At 40.6% G+C, this 16,964-nt stretch overlaps 1 protein-coding gene across 2 annotated transcripts; it reads left to right on the plus strand.

The window, feature by feature from the left end:
• Positions 1-1,541: 1,541 nt before the first annotated feature.
• SEC61A2 (SEC61 translocon subunit alpha 2) lies at positions 1,542-16,770 on the plus strand. 2 transcript variants are annotated; one of them, XM_072357971.1, is made up of 12 exons: positions 1,542-1,676; positions 3,355-3,422; positions 7,395-7,460; positions 8,994-9,072; positions 10,618-10,749; positions 10,898-11,007; positions 11,602-11,755; positions 12,606-12,766; positions 14,114-14,311; positions 14,541-14,732; positions 14,884-14,960; positions 15,666-16,770. In XM_072357971.1, the coding sequence occupies exons 1-12, from the start codon at positions 1,670-1,672 to the stop codon at positions 15,850-15,852; spliced, it is 1,431 nt and encodes a 476-aa protein (XP_072214072.1). In that variant the 5' UTR covers positions 1,542-1,669; the 3' UTR covers positions 15,853-16,770. The 2 variants fall into 2 exon arrangements, with proteins under 2 accessions (XP_072214072.1, XP_072214081.1); XM_072357980.1 differs by having other exon boundaries at positions 1,668-2,214.
• Positions 16,771-16,964: the final 194 nt, after the last annotated feature.

Consider the following 16,964-nt stretch of genomic DNA (forward strand, 5'->3'; position numbering starts at 1 on the left):
AAAAGCTTTCTGTGACACATCTCAGAAATGTTGTGAGAAAATGGATTTGTTTGCAAATTGATGTATGTTTATTTTAAAATAACTATCGTTTACTACCTTCCAATATAGCAATTGCTAAGAAAAAGTGAGTGATAAACTGGAGGACTGGACTATGGGACTATGGTCAGGTATTAAAGTTATGGTCTCCTACTTGTTAATTTGAAACCTTTCTTATAAAGTATCCTTTAAAGGTTACTTCATTCCTTCACTTGGAGTACTGTAGACCTTGGAAGCGCGTACAGTTCAACAATAATGTTCGAGTCATCTTTCAATTGCATGGTCAAGGTTGTTTCTGCGTGAAAGGAAAACCTTTACAAATGGAAAAACTAATTCGAACTCAAAATTGGAGTTAAAAAAGTCAGAGAAGAAGCCTAAACACCACAGACAGCAGAAAGCACAAGAGTACGTTGTGCTTCTACAGGGCCAAGTTGAAGGTTTCTAGACATTTTCTCACTGTGCAGAGATAAAGGCTGGACATCTTGATGTCGTTGGTTTTTTTCCTCTAGAGGGCTTCAAATGTTTTATTTTTTTACCAAAAACAAACCATCAGAGTTTACGGTATTCTTCATACCATGATGAATAATAACCCAGACAGAGCTCATCATCAGGTTTGATGGGGTTTTGAGCGGCCTGGTCTAATGAAAGCATCTCTACCCAAGTGGGTTGGAACAAGATGATCTGTAAGGATCCTTCCACCTCAACGCATTCTGTTGATGCAGGTGCATGGCCTGTTGGCTTTGCAGAACCTCTGCTCCAACAACACAGCGAGGTGAGCGGAAGAGGAGAGAGACAGCAACACTGGATAGCGATCAGCTGGGCCTTCACATGCAAGGAATGACCACAAGACTTCCCCTTCTGCTCACTGCTTCTCCTGAAACCCAGCTTCTCCCTCTAACTACACTACTTCTTTCCCCCACAGATGGGGGGACTCAGTGTCTAGTTAGAAGCCTAGTGCAGGTGTCAGCTAGAGCTCCGCAAAGGATTTGTAGAACCTTCCTTAAGGCTCTCTTCTACTACTGTGCTTTTTCCTTCTGCTTGTCTGACTTTTCCAACTTAATGCATTTTGAGGAGATGCTGAAAAGGCCATTTACCTGTTTCATTCCCTGTGAGTGAGACGTGTCTGCAGCCAAATGCTCTGCAGCTCATCAGAGTGCAGCTCCTGGCATTCCCTGGGATTTACTGTGGTTCCTGAGCGGTAGATTCTGCCATGTAGAAATCACTTTTATATCGGATCTGGAGCTCTGCCCGTCCTTTACTCCTTACTGAGTACTGGGCCGTGAAGGAAGCTCTTGGGGTTCCGCCTGATAGATCACCTACACAACTTCTGCAGTGATAGTGTCTTAACCGGGAAGGTGTCCGATAGCAGGTATAGGACACGTTCGGGGTTTTTAGTGCAAGGCTGGAAGGAAAAATAAAGACGCTGAAGGAAATGGCTGTTAGTTTGAACTCCCTGAGGGCAGCGGTAACTCGGCCCAAGGAAGAACAGAGCCCGGGCCGCAGCGGACAGAGGCGGCCGTAGCGACGCCTGCGCGGGCCCCTGCGCGCCGCATCACGTGACGGCGGCGGAGGGAACGCGGTGGGGGAGGGGAGCGGCGCTGACAGCGGTGAGGCAGCGGCCGGCCCCGCCGCCATGGGCAGTGAGTACGGCAGCGCGGGCGGCCGCGTCGAGGGGAGGGAGAGGAGGGCGGTGAGGCGGTCACCTCAAGGCTTGGAGGCGGGTCGTGCCCCCCTTCTCATATCCGAGGGTCCGGGCCGGCTCTTGTGTGGCACGGGGAGTCTTGAGAGGGGCGATCGGTACGGGAGGAGCCGGGCCCGGCGCTGTGTGTGGGCTTCAACGCGGCGTTTCCACGCGCGGCGTCTCTGAAGGGAACCGCGGCTGATGGCTGTGGAGAGCCGCACGTAACGGGCTGGGAGCGCTGCGGGAGGTTTGATAGGGAAAACCACCTGCCCGTGCTTTGGGGTATTGGGGTTTTGATAGCCAAGAGCTCAGACTGCTGAGCTGTGCTGCGTTTTGAACGGAGAGACTGCGAAGGGAGTTGTAACAAAAGTTAAATCCCACAAACTTCGGTCGGAATCCATGTTGTAACAATTTAAGGTTTGGAAAGATACATCAATGATTTTTTCTTTTCCCCCCATGATGAGCGAGATAGATACGTAAAGTCTATTAGTTCCCAGGTAGGTGCATTGTGATGTCTGCATCCATTGCTTCTGTGCTTGACAGGCAGACTGGTACTGGGTCATGTATATTTAGATGGGATATGATTTAGTTCACTTCTGGTGATGTACCCACTGCACCTCTGCATCACAGCTGTGGAATAAAGAATGGGGCCTAATCTCTTGTAAATAAGAATTCTTTTCCACGTTTCTAGGCTTGAAAAGTGGGATCCTAGTGAGTTGTAACAAGGCTGTGTGTAAGGTGTTGCACTTGGGTCTGGGCAGCTCCAGTCATAGATACAGACTGAGGGAAGAACTCATTGAGAGCAGCTCTGTGGAGATGGGCTTGGGGTTCAGGTGGATGAAAAGGTGGACGTGAGCCAGTTGTGTGCTCTTGCAGCCCAGAAGGCCAACTGTGTCCTATGCTGCAGCAGAAGAGAGATGGCATCAAGGAGAAGGAGGGGATGGCTCCCCTCTACTCTACCCTCGTACAGGTCTGGAGCTCAGGGAAGGTGTGGAGCTTTTGGAGCAGGTCCATAGGGGGGACAGAGATGCTCAGAGGGCTAGAGTGCCTCTCCTGAGACGAATGGCTGAGGAAGCTTGAGTTGTTCTACTTGGGGAAGGCTCAGGGGAGACCTGGTAGCCTTCTGGTACATAAAGGGAGCTTAAAAGCAGAAGAGAGATCAACTTTTTGTATAGTCTGGTAGTGATAGGACTAAGGGGAATGGTTTTAAACCAAAAGAGGAGAGATTCATTTTAGATGTTGGGGGGAAGACTTTCACTCAGAGGTGAGGCACTGAGTCAAGGTTGCCCAAAGAGGTTGTGGCTGCTCCATCCCTGGAGGTGTGCAGGGCTGGACTGGATGGAGCCCTGAGCAGCCTGATCTGATGGGTGGCAACCCTGCCTGTGGCAGGGGGTTAAAACTGAATGATCCTTCCAAGTCATTTATGATTCACGTTCATTTTTCACTTGCTTCAAGAAATGGGCATTACTTCTTACATGTTGAGATAGCAAGCGTTGATGAAGTAGTTCACCTGAGGTGTTCTTACACTTTAATTTTTTTCCTTAGAAGTTATATGAAGTACGAAGTTTTATAAGTGATACAAGTTCATTAAAATATTTTCTTCTTACTCTTTTTTTTGTTCATTCCTTCCACAACAGTTAAATTTTTAGAAGTTATTAAGCCATTCTGTGCAGTTTTACCCGAAATCCAGAAACCAGAAAGAAAGGTGAGTACCACATTGTTGTTTTTTACTTTAATTTGTTCTCAGATAAGAGAATGCGTTCAACTCCACACCCCAATACACGTGCAGATAGTGGGCCCAAAGGTAGGGCATATCCTTTGGAAGAAAGGAAATCCACATTCAGGTAAAAGATTATCATCGTAATAAGTTCTTAACAGTCTTCTGACAGATTAAATTCTTCTATATGCTAACAGTACTAACTCATTTTGTTTTTTAAATGTCTTATCTCTAGACTGACTTTATTGTATTCGGTTCTCTACAACTACATCTATTGTAACATACTAGAACAGAATTTTCAAGCATTTTTTTCCTGTGGATTTTTTTGCCTCAGAATATTTTCTCCTCTTATGGCTGTTTTTCCATTTGATGAGGTGGGAAGGTGATTTGTGACAAGGTTCAAATAACCTTCGAGCTGTGACACTTCCCTTTATTCTGAGACCGATGAAATGAGCTCATTTACATCTTATTCTATTCCTGTAGCCCTAGAACCCACTTCTCTGCCTGTTTTCTAGATCAACATTAGTTAATTTCTGTAGATAGGAAGAGCCTGTCCCTGTCAAATGGTAATAATGATAATAATGACAATAAGCTATTTTACTAATAGTCAAGCAGTCATGTATCACCTAGGTGACAAAGGTTCTAATTAGAGTAGCAAGTTCGGAATTTTCATGCCAGCCACACCAGAAAATATTAGATAAGAGGCAAATATTGATTTTTATTGTTAGAAAGAAGTGCAAAACTGTGAGCATGATACCATCTGGGAGAATATTCTCACACCATTCAGAGATTCCTGAGGGTTAGGGCCGGATCTTCAGACAAGTGATATCAATCAGACAAAGGCCTCTTGAGTCTCCAGAGCCAGACCTTGTGCTAGGATCAGGATGCACCTGATTGAGTGGGAGATAACCCACTGTGTTTCTGCAGCTTTCAACTTCAGTGCAATCTTCTCGTGCTTGTTTATGGCATATTTTTGATGAGTTTGTTACATTCTTCTGTCCCATTTCTTCTAGTGAAGTGGGGTTGATGAGAAAGCTAAGATAAATCTACAGATGCTGAGGTTCCTGTAAAGCTCAGCAACAGATGTCATTTTCTCTTGGATTCTTCCTCTCTCTGAGGAAAGGAAGGGTAGGGAGAGAGACTTGGTTTGTCAATGTCCTCCATCAGCTGGTGAAGGATACCTGGAGCATCCTTCTTATTCTCGTCCTTGCAACTCGAGTCACTTTGTCTCTTTCACTATCTAGGTCACTGGCTGAGCAATGATAGTCTGTTGCCAGCTTTGCACAAATTTGAAGTGAAGGATATACTTGGGATTGTCCTTCCTAGACTGAAGAGTTTTTTGACCATCTTACATAATGTTTCTTGCCTGTGCGTAGTCTATCAAGTGACAGGTCATTCTGATTAACAGGTCTTTTTTATTTATTGTTTTCTTGCAAGCTGTCACTGGCAGGCATCATTAGTAATTATTTAGTGGGCTGGTCAGGGTGGAGCAAGAAACAAATAGGACGAAGTAGAGCAAAAATCTCTAAACTTAATGTTCTGTGGTTGTTGACTGTTCAGAGAACACAAATTTTCATTCAGGTGGGCTCTCGTTGAAGCTTTTCCCATTATTTTTGATGAAGGAAGTGGGCTTTTTCTGTCACTGTGCTTTTGTCATTTGGCAGTGTTGGTTGACAGAAGCAAGTGCTGCTTTTTTGTAGTTGTTATGTTTGTTCATCCTACATGCACAGATTTCTCAGATACTTCACGGACATGGAGTAGAACACCGTGTTCAGAACACCAGGATGATGGGGCTCACGGCCATTTATTTTCACGAGCTGTAAGTGAGAAAAATAGCAAAAGAAGAAAATGTCCAGTTGGATCTGATCAGATGGTGAAATGTACTCTTTTTGTGCTTGTTATCATTTGTGGCTGGAATATTTTGGTACCAGTTGGTATTTTGCTGTTTTTGGCATATGGATTCAAATGCCTCCTTTTTCTTTTCTCTGTTTTTTACTTCTTTGAATCACAGAGGTTGTTCCTTGTAAACCAAGTGTGATTTATTAGACCTTATTGCTCTCTATAACTTCCTGAAGGGAGGTTGTAGTGAGCTGGGGGTCGGCCTCTTCTCTTGTGTCATTAGTGATAGGACCAGAGGGAATGGTTTCAAGCTGCAGCAGGGGAGATTCAGACTGGACATTAGGAAGTATTACTTATCAGAAAGGGTGGTCAGGCACTGGAATGGACTGCCCAGGGAGGTGGTGGAGGCACCAACTCTGGGGTTGCTCAAGGAACGTTTGGATGTTGTGTTGAGGGACTTGGTTTAGTGGGAGCTATTGATAATAGCTGAACGGTTGGACTGGATGATCTTTTAGGTCTTTTCCAACCTTGGTGATTCTGTGATTCTATGATTTGGATGTTACAGGATTTCTCTAGTGCTCACATTTGCTTGAGTTGAATTGAGGGCCAGGGTGGTTGACGAGACTGATACCCCAGAAGCTAACATTAAGCTTTAGGCTTCAGAAACAGTTCTGCTCAACATTTTTTAAAGCCTGTACTGTAAATCTGAACAATGGAATTGAAACAGCGCTTGGTAAAGTGGGTCAGCACTTCATAAAACCTAACATAAGACACTGGATTTATTTGCTGCTGTCACTGTTTTTCTTTTTTTAACTTTGTACTGTATGTATTTTTAGCATCTGGCCTCTTTTAGAAATGAATCTATATCAGTAAATACATTAAATTACTGGAACTACTTTGCCTCAAATTAAGTGTATGCTTTCACTCTCAAAGTTGCAGACTAGTTCCGAATTTCTTTTGTCTGGGGAGTTGTCCTGCTGCCTCAGTTTACAGATTCTTCTTTGTAGGTGTTCAGAGCCCATAAAACTACCCACTAACCTCTTCTCTTGTTACTTCTCTATAGGCAGCATCATTGGTTGGAAGCAGAAATGTATTACTTACTCTCTATCTGTTTTGTGTGTCAGTTCGTGCCTCCTTTTAGTAGCTGCTGTGCTCTTGTCTGCCATTTACACACTTATCCCAGTGTTTATGGTCCATGGAGAAGAAATAAGAATTTGAACATAGCACTGCAGTGTAGCTCTATCTTGGTCTCTTCAAGTGCTTTTCTTTCTCAAACTTTGAGTAGTTCTCTGTTTCAAATTTAAACCTCGTGATTCTTCTTCTGTGGAACTAGTTACAGCATTCTGCCTCAAAACATGGACTCATGTCATAGAATCATAGAGTGGTTTGTATGTTGTGACCATGGGAATCTCTTAATAGCAGTATATTAAGTATATAAAATAGCAGTATATGACTGATGATTATTGTCAATCTCTTAAAAGTAATACCTGATGTACATTGATAGAAATACTTTGGAGGGGAAAAAAGCCTCTAAAATTTGTAGTCTGTGTCCATTAACATAATGATGAATTTAAGCTTCCTGTAACAACTTTCTAAGAACTTCTTTCTCACTGCTCTGATTTCTTATCCAAAACTTGTGGTTCTTCTGGTTTTTAGTCACTTGCAGTTAAATCTCTAATAACTTTATAGCACACAAGTAACTTTCAGCCTTACAAAACAGTTCTGTCCATCTGTGGAAGCCTAGAAATAGAATCACAGCAGATATGTCTTTTTGCATTAGTCTTTCATGTTTGTTCTGATCTGTCCACATTTAGCCATGCCGTTGTTTTTTGGTAAATATTCTGTGTTAGAATCCTATATATAAAACATGTTCCACTCTCTGAATGTCAGATGCACTGCCAGATCCCATACAAGCTGTCTTTGACTACATAGAAGCCCATGGCTGTCATTCTAAAAAATCTGAAATCATATAAAAAGAATTTCTGATGAGATGTGTTGCCGTCTGGCTCAATATCTGCACGTGTTGTTACAAATAATACAGCATCTGGTCGTAGTGTGAAGTAGAGTGAAAATACCAAATGCAAATAACTCAGTAATATCTGTCTATAATTGATTCTGTAGATCCAGTTCAGAGAGAAGGTACTATGGACAGCTATCACTCTCTTCATTTTCTTAGTATGCTGTCAGGTACGTATTGATATATTCTGTGTTTCAGAAAGGGTGAGTTCTGTTTATAAAATGCTGCAAGTGTGAGAAGTTCTTATTTCATGTTGATCTGCTTTCAGTTTTGTGTTTTAATTGTTATTGAATGAAGACTTAGTATCCAAAATAGCCTTTATTATTTGTGTATATGTTTTCAGAAATAAATACATTGTTGTTATGATGTGAGATGTCGTATGAAATAATGCATTCTTTACCCTCTGTTCGTAGCTGAATTTAAACTTTACCAGTAATGAGCTTGAACAGGAATGACTATTTTTATCTGATCCCTCTCAAACAAGCTAAAAGATTGCAAAGGTTGTGGGAAAATGTTTGTTCTGAGGTGTTGAAGTTCACATTTAGAATGGAGTTTTTGAGTATATTGATGCGGGTACTACCTCCACCCCAAGGTCTTTGTAAACATTTATAGTTTCATTCACTCATAGTTGCAGGGAACCTTTGGAACTAGGGTTATAAATGCATAGTATTGTTTGTTGAATATTTAGATACTGCAGAAAATGAAAATCCATGCATTACTTTATTTATTTTAGCACTTTTAGACCTTCCAGATCCTTTAAAGTGAACCAGACATCTTCAACCTTAGGCATTTTATGTTCTGTTTTATTTATTTATCGACCTGAGCTTACCCACTGCAGTCAGATTCTGTAGCAGCAGTTTAATAATTTCTATGTTTACAACATTGAAGGGCCAAAAGGCCCAAACCTGTTTGTTTTTCAGCAGAAGATGTGGGGATGATAGAAGAGTGTGGATTTTATTTGTGTTTCTTAGCAGCAATATATCTGCCTAATTAAGAATCTGAATCTGTACAAAAGATGATAGTAGCTAATTGAAATAGTGTGGAGTTTTCAGGAAATAATCTAAAGGATTGCCTGGGCCTTCTTTTGTGTTGACGTTTAAAGGACTCAAAATCCTTCAGTGCTGACATATGGAAAATGGATGTATTTTTTTCAGTATAAACTTGGCTAACTTTTACAGTTCCATATAGGGCCCTTTAAAACACATTCCCAGCTGTAGAACTGGAGTATTTAAAGTCGGTGGAGGAAAATATATATGTTGGAATTTATGCTTCATCTTTAATTCGTTCTGCAAAGGAATTTTGCATAGGGCTGTTTAAAATCAAAATGAAACAATCCTGCTTTCTTATGTCTTCCCAAAGATGTTTGGCTACAATTTGTTCAGTTAAATAAGTAGTGAAAGATCATGTATTTCATAAACAATGGAATTTTTGGTATCTGATCTATTTATTTTGTGTTTCTTTCCTTGGATATTTTTCCAGGGCTGAGGTACTCTATGACTGCTTATGACAGCCATTTACATCTTCATCTGAAGTAATCTGGCTAGTCATTCAACACTGTTGTGTGGTCTGGTTTAATTTACAAACAGAAGATAGTTGGAATACATTATACTGAACAGCGTAGCAGTTGAATCATTACAAGTTAAGGTTCTTAGATTGATGTAATCTCTCTTTGTATATCTGTGTAATGCTCTGTGCTTTGGCAGATACCTTTGTTCGGAATCATGTCATCAGATTCAGCAGATCCTTTCTACTGGATGCGAGTCATTCTTGCATCAAACAGAGGTTAGTAAATAATTTTTTTCCTCTTCTTTTTATCAGTATAAACAGACTGTGAGGAAAAATGATTGGGTTTTAAATTTCATAAAGCCCAGGTGTCATGTTGAAGCACTGTAATTGAACAGTACCTGAGACGTATTTCATCTTAGGAATGGGGTTGCCTTTGACATGCAAATGAGATTCATCTTGATTCTCAACTTCCAGGATGGTTCTGTATCCAACTGCAAAGCAATGTTTCTGATAATACAGGAAACATTGTGTCTTTTCTCCTCTTAGTTATGAAGGAAAATACTTTGTGTGCGTAAGTCTGTTATACCTCGTAACACTTCTGCAGCATTATAGATAATTGTGTAGGTTGGAAAGCTAAGGACAGAAATGATTAAGCTTACCTTGTATCAAACCCAAAGTAATTTACTGTAGAAAAGACAAATGGAGCCCAAACTAATGTATATAAGAGCTAAACTAATGCTGGAAGTCTAAAGCTTAAGATACAAAACATATCACGCATGACTAAGTGAGGTCACTGTCCTCATCTGTACCTTGGAAAAGTGGCTGGAAGTGAGAGAAGCAGTGGGACCCTGTAATGTGAGGGAATTATTTAGGAAAGGGAAATGTTGTCATACCAGTGAAGATAATCAGACATTACATTACACCAAGTAGTGGCACAAGTTGTCATCAGCAGTTTCTGAGCAAATTGCTAATGTGTGTGCAGGAAAAGGGAAATAAAGCATGATGCATCCTGCAGACGAGGAGTTCCTTTGAATTAAATGTGAGGTCAAATAAGCTTCTTGTCTGATTATCTGTTATATACTATTTCTACTTCCTTTGGCCTTTCACATGGCCCTATAGGCCATGCTTCCCGTCACTGATGTCCAGTTGTTATTATGCTGGATGAAGAGACTAGGGGAAAAGAAGGCATGTTTTCTGGAGTATGAACCTATGTGCTACAGAAGTAGTGTTTCATGAAGTAGTATATTCCTGTTTGAGTTGTATGCATTTGAAAGTTGTTAGCTTGATGACATTGTGCCGGTAGGTGAGATGGCAGAGTAGAACATCTTAATGATGTGTTTGTTTCATTAAGACCTAAACTTCAGAGCTCTCATCTGTAGAGTTTGTGATTTTGAGATTGGTGTTATCAAGCACTGTGGATCGGCAGCATCTTGTGGTCTTCACAATTAATCTCCAAAAGACATGGGAGTTGAAGCAGTAGAATATGCTTCTGGTAGAGGTTTCTTGGTATGGTATGTCAAAAAACTGACTTTGTAAAGCACTGAGGTTGTGTTTGTGCTTACCTGCAGTGTTCACATTGTTTCACAAAGATAGATAAAATGAAAAGCCATGTAGGTTTGCCTTCAATATCACAGATTTTTACACAGCACTTTTCCGTGAGCTGATAATGGTCTTTGTTGAGAGTATGCCTGTACTGAAATACGCATTTGAAGGGTTATGAAAAGTGTTCTTTAGCTGATATCTTTCAAGAAGCCTGTTATCTTCAGCGTATAATCCTTTAGGAGAGATGCTTTAATTGCGTTTGTATTTTCTTCCTGGTAGGTACATTGATGGAATTAGGTATCTCTCCCATTGTGACATCTGGTTTGATCATGCAGCTGCTAGCTGGAGCAAAGATCATTGAAGTTGGTGATACGCCGAAAGACAGAGCCTTGTTCAATGGAGCTCAGAAATGTAAGCACTGTTCTGACTCAAGTTATTGAACATAGTTTTATTCATGGGAAACCAGTCTACTTTAGAGATACAGAGTGTGAATTTCTTTGATAGGTGAATTCAGGAAATCTTTCATTTTATAAAGGATTTTCTTCTTGTCCTCTTTCAGTATTTGGGATGATTATTACCATTGGGCAAGCCATTGTCTATGTTATGACTGGAATGTATGGAGATCCTGCTGAAATGGGTGCTGGCATTTGTCTTCTTATTATAATTCAGGTTTGTAGTGAGCTATTCCTTGTGTAATTAAAACTGGTTAGATGTCGTATGGCTGGAAGGAAAAATCTTTCTGTGTCTGCTTGCCTTTAATTTATTTTAACACTGTGCAGCATCTTTTATATCTGTCTGTCTGCATACGAGAAATTCTATATTTTCCTCTAAATAAAGGAGGATGAAGTTGGGATAATTAATATCATAAATATTTCAGATAGGGAGTAACTGTTTCATTTCAAATATGGGAATTTTGCAAGCAGTAGCTGCTGTACTCTGTGGTACCAGACTTCTCACTAAAGGCTATAGATTCAGCTTTGAGACATTATCCTGGAGAGCAAATCAGTAAATGCACAAATGTAAACACTTAAGAAAAAGGTGTTTACTGTGTAATCTGTTTGCTTGCATCAGTGTTGAAAAGTCACAGAGATTATTGCCAGGTGTGATGTACATGTGAGGGGGCAGAAATCTGCATGAATGATACTTAAATGCAAAACTTAATGATCTCTCTCCAATATGATGAAAATACTGATACGAGATTAATATGTGATTGCAGACTTGATTTATTCTTGTTTCTGCTCAGTTCTGTTTCTTTTCCCACAGCTGTTTGTTGCTGGCTTGATTGTGCTGCTGTTAGATGAGTTGCTACAGAAAGGTTATGGGTTGGGATCTGGTATTTCCCTCTTTATTGCTACCAATATCTGTGAAACCATTGTCTGGAAGGCTTTTAGTCCCACTACCATCAACACTGGCAGAGGTACCTGTGCTATTACAATTAGTTATAATGTATTTCTGTGGATGTATACCATATGTACACTGGATCAGGTGTGTATCAGATGGATTTTGGAAAGATGTGTTAGTGTGTGACAGTTGGCTTCTAAAATCCATTATCTAACACTGATGATGAAAGCGTTGCTTTACTCACACGAAGATAAATTACCTGCATGTTTGCTTTTGTTGATTTGAATTGCAGTAGCTAATACAGGGGCTACAGCCCTTTGAAGTCTTGATTTCCAAACTGAAATTGCCTTCTTTTAGCATGTCTTGAGAAACAGGGGAGTTTAAATTCTGTTTGTATGGGGGAGTTGTTTATGACCCAGCTGTTTCTGTGGCTGTGGGTTACTGTTCCGATTGGAGCTTCCCAATTACTTTAAGGTTGTTTGATTCTTCAGGGACTGCCATTCCTCAGCCAACGTTTGGTTGTGCTGAAACTGAAAATAGAGAGTTAAGATGCATCCTGTGTTTACATCCTGAAGTTAACATTAAAATGCATGTATTTGAAATCCTATGCCAGGATTTGAGTTAGCTCTTATCCTTACCAGACTATGAGTTATTCTGCCTGCTGTGGTTTCTTACTACTTTTTAAAAGTTATTTTTCCCTTCTTTACTTTTCCTTCTGATCTTTCTCTTACCCCCAGAAAAGACTCGCAGTCTGTGAGTTCAGGCAGCGCACTGCGGTGATACATCTGTAACAGGACAGATGTCGTGTTGCATCTTACTTTATACCTGTCACTTGCAAAAATCCTGAAGAAAGATGGGATGGTCTTTTTAAAACTCTGTTATTGATTGACAGTTTCAAGTTTCTTCTCCTGTTCTGTTTTCTCCAGGAACAGAGTTTGAAGGTGCTGTGATTGCATTGTTTCATCTTCTGGCTACACGAACCGACAAAGTCCGTGCCTTGCGGGAGGCTTTTTACCGACAGAATTTACCCAATCTCATGAATTTGATTGCTACAGTATTTGTATTTGCTGTAGTCATCTATTTTCAGGTAAAATGAGAAATTTCTCTTAGTAGCTCTGATACTACATTGGTAGAAGTGAATGGACTCTTGGTAGTGTGGTCACTGCAAAAAGAAATTGCCAAAGTAGAATAAATGTAGTATCTGATCTTGTGATTTTGGTCTGTAGATAATGGCAGGACAAGGGGAAATGGTTTTGAGTTGAAGGAGGGAAGATTTAGGTTGGATGTCAGGGGGAAATTCTTTACTATGAGAGTGGTGAGGTGCTGGAACAGACTGCTTGGAGAGGCTGTGGATGCCCCATCCCTGGAGGTGTTCAAGGCCAGGTTGGATGGGGCCCTGGGCAGCCTGTTCTAGTATTAAATGTGGAGGTTGGTGGCTCTGCCTGTGTTGGAGGGGGGTTGGAGCTTCACAATCATGAGGTCCCTTCCAACCTGGGCCGTTCTGTGATTCTGAGTAAGGAGCTCTTTTAATTTGAATGGTGTTTCTTCAGTAACGTACCTGTGAGTGCAGCTGTTAATTGTTATGGACACACATATTTGTACTCAGGCAGTGATGTCGTCTCACTTTCCACTAAATGCCATACAAGCTATTTGAGTATTTTTACTAAAAATGGATTGTGAAACTGCTGTGGTTCTATCATACAGTTAATATACTTGACATTCATAATTGAGTTATAAAAGAGAATACTGCATTTGGAAAGAGGTGAAGAACCTTGCTGCTTTGGGGCATGTGTAATACAGATTTGTTCCAGAAAACAGCAGTGTAATTAATGCATGGCTTATTGTTCCCCTTCCCTCCTTGATTTTTCTTTAGATCCTTAGCTAGTGTTCGTCTTTAAACTTGAGTATTTCCTAAAATGGACATTAAAGGAGACCTGCCTATTGGTCTGTGTTGTTTTGTTTGTGTATCTAACGATGCATCTTTAAGGCTGTTCAGACTGAGTGGTAGCAAAAAAAACTTGAATTCTCTGGTTATTGAATTTCTCGGGCCTACTTGGATAGGAGCCTGCTGCAAAAAGCAGGACTTACCAACACAGGAGGTCTGCTGGTACTTGCCAGTTAAAAGCTATTACATAGTTTCATCAAACCAGAAGTTTCTAAACTAGTTGTATTTTAGAGAAACATTACTTAGAAACTACTTAGAAAACCTTCTCTGGTATTTGCTATAGAAAGAATGTAAAACATCCAAGCAATAACACTTACAAATCCTCAAAGTCTGTAGTTCAGCCTGTAGCAAGAAGCCTTGGGGCTTTACTGTCCCAGACTTCACGCTCCTTGTTTATCTAACAAAGATCCTCAGGAAGAACTTGTAGACAAACTAGGAAGAATTTCTTTCTCAGAAATAAATTTGGTGTATTTGTGTTCTTTCTTGTAGGGCTTTCGTGTTGATTTGCCTATCAAGTCTGCTCGGTACCGAGGACAGTACAGCAGCTATCCGATCAAGCTCTTCTACACCTCCAACATTCCCATCATTCTGCAGTCTGCCTTAGTTTCAAACCTTTATGTTATTTCCCAGATGCTGTCTGTTCGTTTCAGTGGCAACTTCTTGGTGAACTTATTGGGACAGTGGGCAGTAAGTATCTTAATCACCTTATTAAAAAGGAATATATAAATATATTTACATTACTTTGTTGTGAAACTCGAGTATTCAACCAACAGAAGACCGGAATACTTAATTTCTAACAATTGTATGGAAAAGTGTTTTTTGGAATGTTGGTGAGGAATTTGCCTACAAATGCAGGATAAGGATGTAAGAGGTCTCTGAGAAACACCTAATTGTCTGTTTTCTTCTCCTTCTGTAGGATGTGAGTGGCGGTGGCCCTGCTCGTTCTTACCCTGTTGGTGGTCTGTGCTACTACTTGTCCCCTCCAGAGTCCATGGGTGCAATATTTGAGGATCCTGTCCACGTAATAGTTTATATAATTTTTATGTTGGGATCCTGTGCTTTTTTCTCGAAGACTTGGATTGAAGTGTCTGGTTCATCAGCAAAAGATGTAGGTGTTCTGATAAATGTGCCTGATGACTGTATTTTCAAACACTGCCTCAGATTTAGAACCGACTGATCCTTCCTGATCAGTTATTACTGTGACTAAATATCAGACTGTGGAAAAACTGCAGCAATTTCATCAAATTATGTTTCTGCAGGTTGCCAAGCAACTCAAAGAACAGCAAATGGTGATGAGAGGCCACAGGGATACTTCAATGGTTCATGAGCTTAACAGGTAAGAAAATGCTGACTTTCAGCAGTGCTGCTCTGCTGGGCAGTTAAGAGTGCTGGGAGGGCGTCAGCAAGAACAAATGTTCTTGGAAAAGTCAGGGGCTTGTTTCTGCTATGAATGTCAAGATATTCTCATCAAGATGTCTTTCTTTGGAATGCAAAAGATGCATATAGGATTAATGAAGAGATTAACTTATAATGTCTTTTGCGTAAGCAGAATAACAAGGGAATTTGGGTTCAATCTCTTCTCTGTTTTTAAAAGGACGACACCGTCACTTTTACGGGTGTCTAATTTACCATTACTGGGCTGAAACAATGCTGCAAGAGTGGGATTTTGTTCAGTACAAAGCCTGAAGATCTGCACTGCTGGGCAGATTTATGCCTCTGTATTTAAGCCAAATCAGTTGGTCTTAGTCCCATGGAGGTTAAATAGCATTATTATTTAAAAATAATAATGATAAATTATTCTCTTGTTAATCAAAATCTTCACTACTGGTCAGTTGTTGATACAGTTTTCCTATCAGTGAATATTTATTTTAATTTCTGCGTTGTGCAAACATAGTTTAGAAACTTGGAAGAGTTAATGGTAGAGTTGCAGTTGCAGTGCTGAGCTTGTCTTTGAATATTCCAGCTGGCTGTTTTAATAGTAGCTGTACTGCTGAACTCTTGTATGAAACTGCGTGACCATGAATGTATGTTTTGGTTCCAGGTATATCCCTACAGCAGCTGCATTTGGTGGTTTGTGCATTGGTGCTCTTTCAGTTCTGGCTGACTTTCTAGGAGCCATTGGGTCGGGCACTGGTATTCTGCTTGCAGTCACTATAATTTATCAGTATTTTGAAATATTTGTAAAAGAACAGGCAGAAGTCGGAGGAGTAGGAGCGTTATTTTTCTAGATGTCCAAATATTTCATGGTTTGTGTGAAAGGGAAAACTATTTTGACAACATGAGTCGTTTAGTCCAACAATGCTATTTTCTTTTTACTTGTTTTCAAGTGCTACGTGTCCCATTGCTGTAATGGGCCTTGAGCAATGCCTGCGTGCAGCATCAGTACCAGCTGCCTTAAGAATAAAGTTTACATTATCTTGTTTGAGTATATCTAACGTTGCCTGTAATGCTGGAAACCAATTCATCTACCTTGCTGTTCAGACACTACAGTGAGATGGTAAAATGTATCAGTTTGGCGCTGGTCAATATTTTTACAAACAGCATAAAAACGTTACATTTATTTCCCTGTCCTTAACAGGAAAAAAAAAAATAATCTGAGTTCAGAATGCCACGTGCCAGCATTCTTGAAAGAGTTTATTTGTAGGCTGTACCTTAATTTTTTTATACTTTTTTAATATGTATTTTGCCACCTCTGAACTCGGCACTCCTTCCTCCTTGGTGGTGTCCCCACCCTGTCACCTGCCCCTTAGCTCCAAGGCTGGACAAGCAAACATTTTACCAGACTGATACCCATCTCACCTGTGAAATGGTTTTGTGGTGAATTTGCTGCATTGCAAGGACTGGGGCACGTCAGTTTCTTGCCCTGGGCTTCCTGTGAGACAGCATGGTACTGCTGTCATGCTGCCAAGCCAGCCCGGTAGTTTTGTTTTAAACACGTATTTGTGAAAACTGTGCCACTGAAACTTCATGTCCACTTTGCTTTTGTGAGTCTAAAGAACAAAGCCTGGTTCCTAAAGCAGTGTTCATAGAAGGGAAGGGGGGGGAACGTGAAGTTCCTGCTGAACATTTATTTATGTTGTTACACTTTACAGTGGCAACATAACACGTGTAAACATTAGACAATAAACTTATTTAATTAAGCTCTCTCCTGTGTCTTACCTGTGCAAGATCCATGATTCACATGCAGTAGTTTCTAACACGCTCTGTTAGTGAGGTCTGGAAGGCTTCTGTCCTGTTTTCCCTTTCTCTTGTAGCTCAGAGGGAAGGCTGCTGAAAGCTGATATGAATTTAAAAGGTGATTTACATAGAAGTGACTGGATTGAACTGAAGTGCAGCCTAG

This window comes from Excalfactoria chinensis, chromosome 1 (genome assembly GCF_039878825.1).
Source record: "Excalfactoria chinensis isolate bCotChi1 chromosome 1, bCotChi1.hap2, whole genome shotgun sequence".
Classification (NCBI taxonomy): domain Eukaryota; kingdom Metazoa; phylum Chordata; class Aves; order Galliformes; family Phasianidae; genus Excalfactoria; species Excalfactoria chinensis.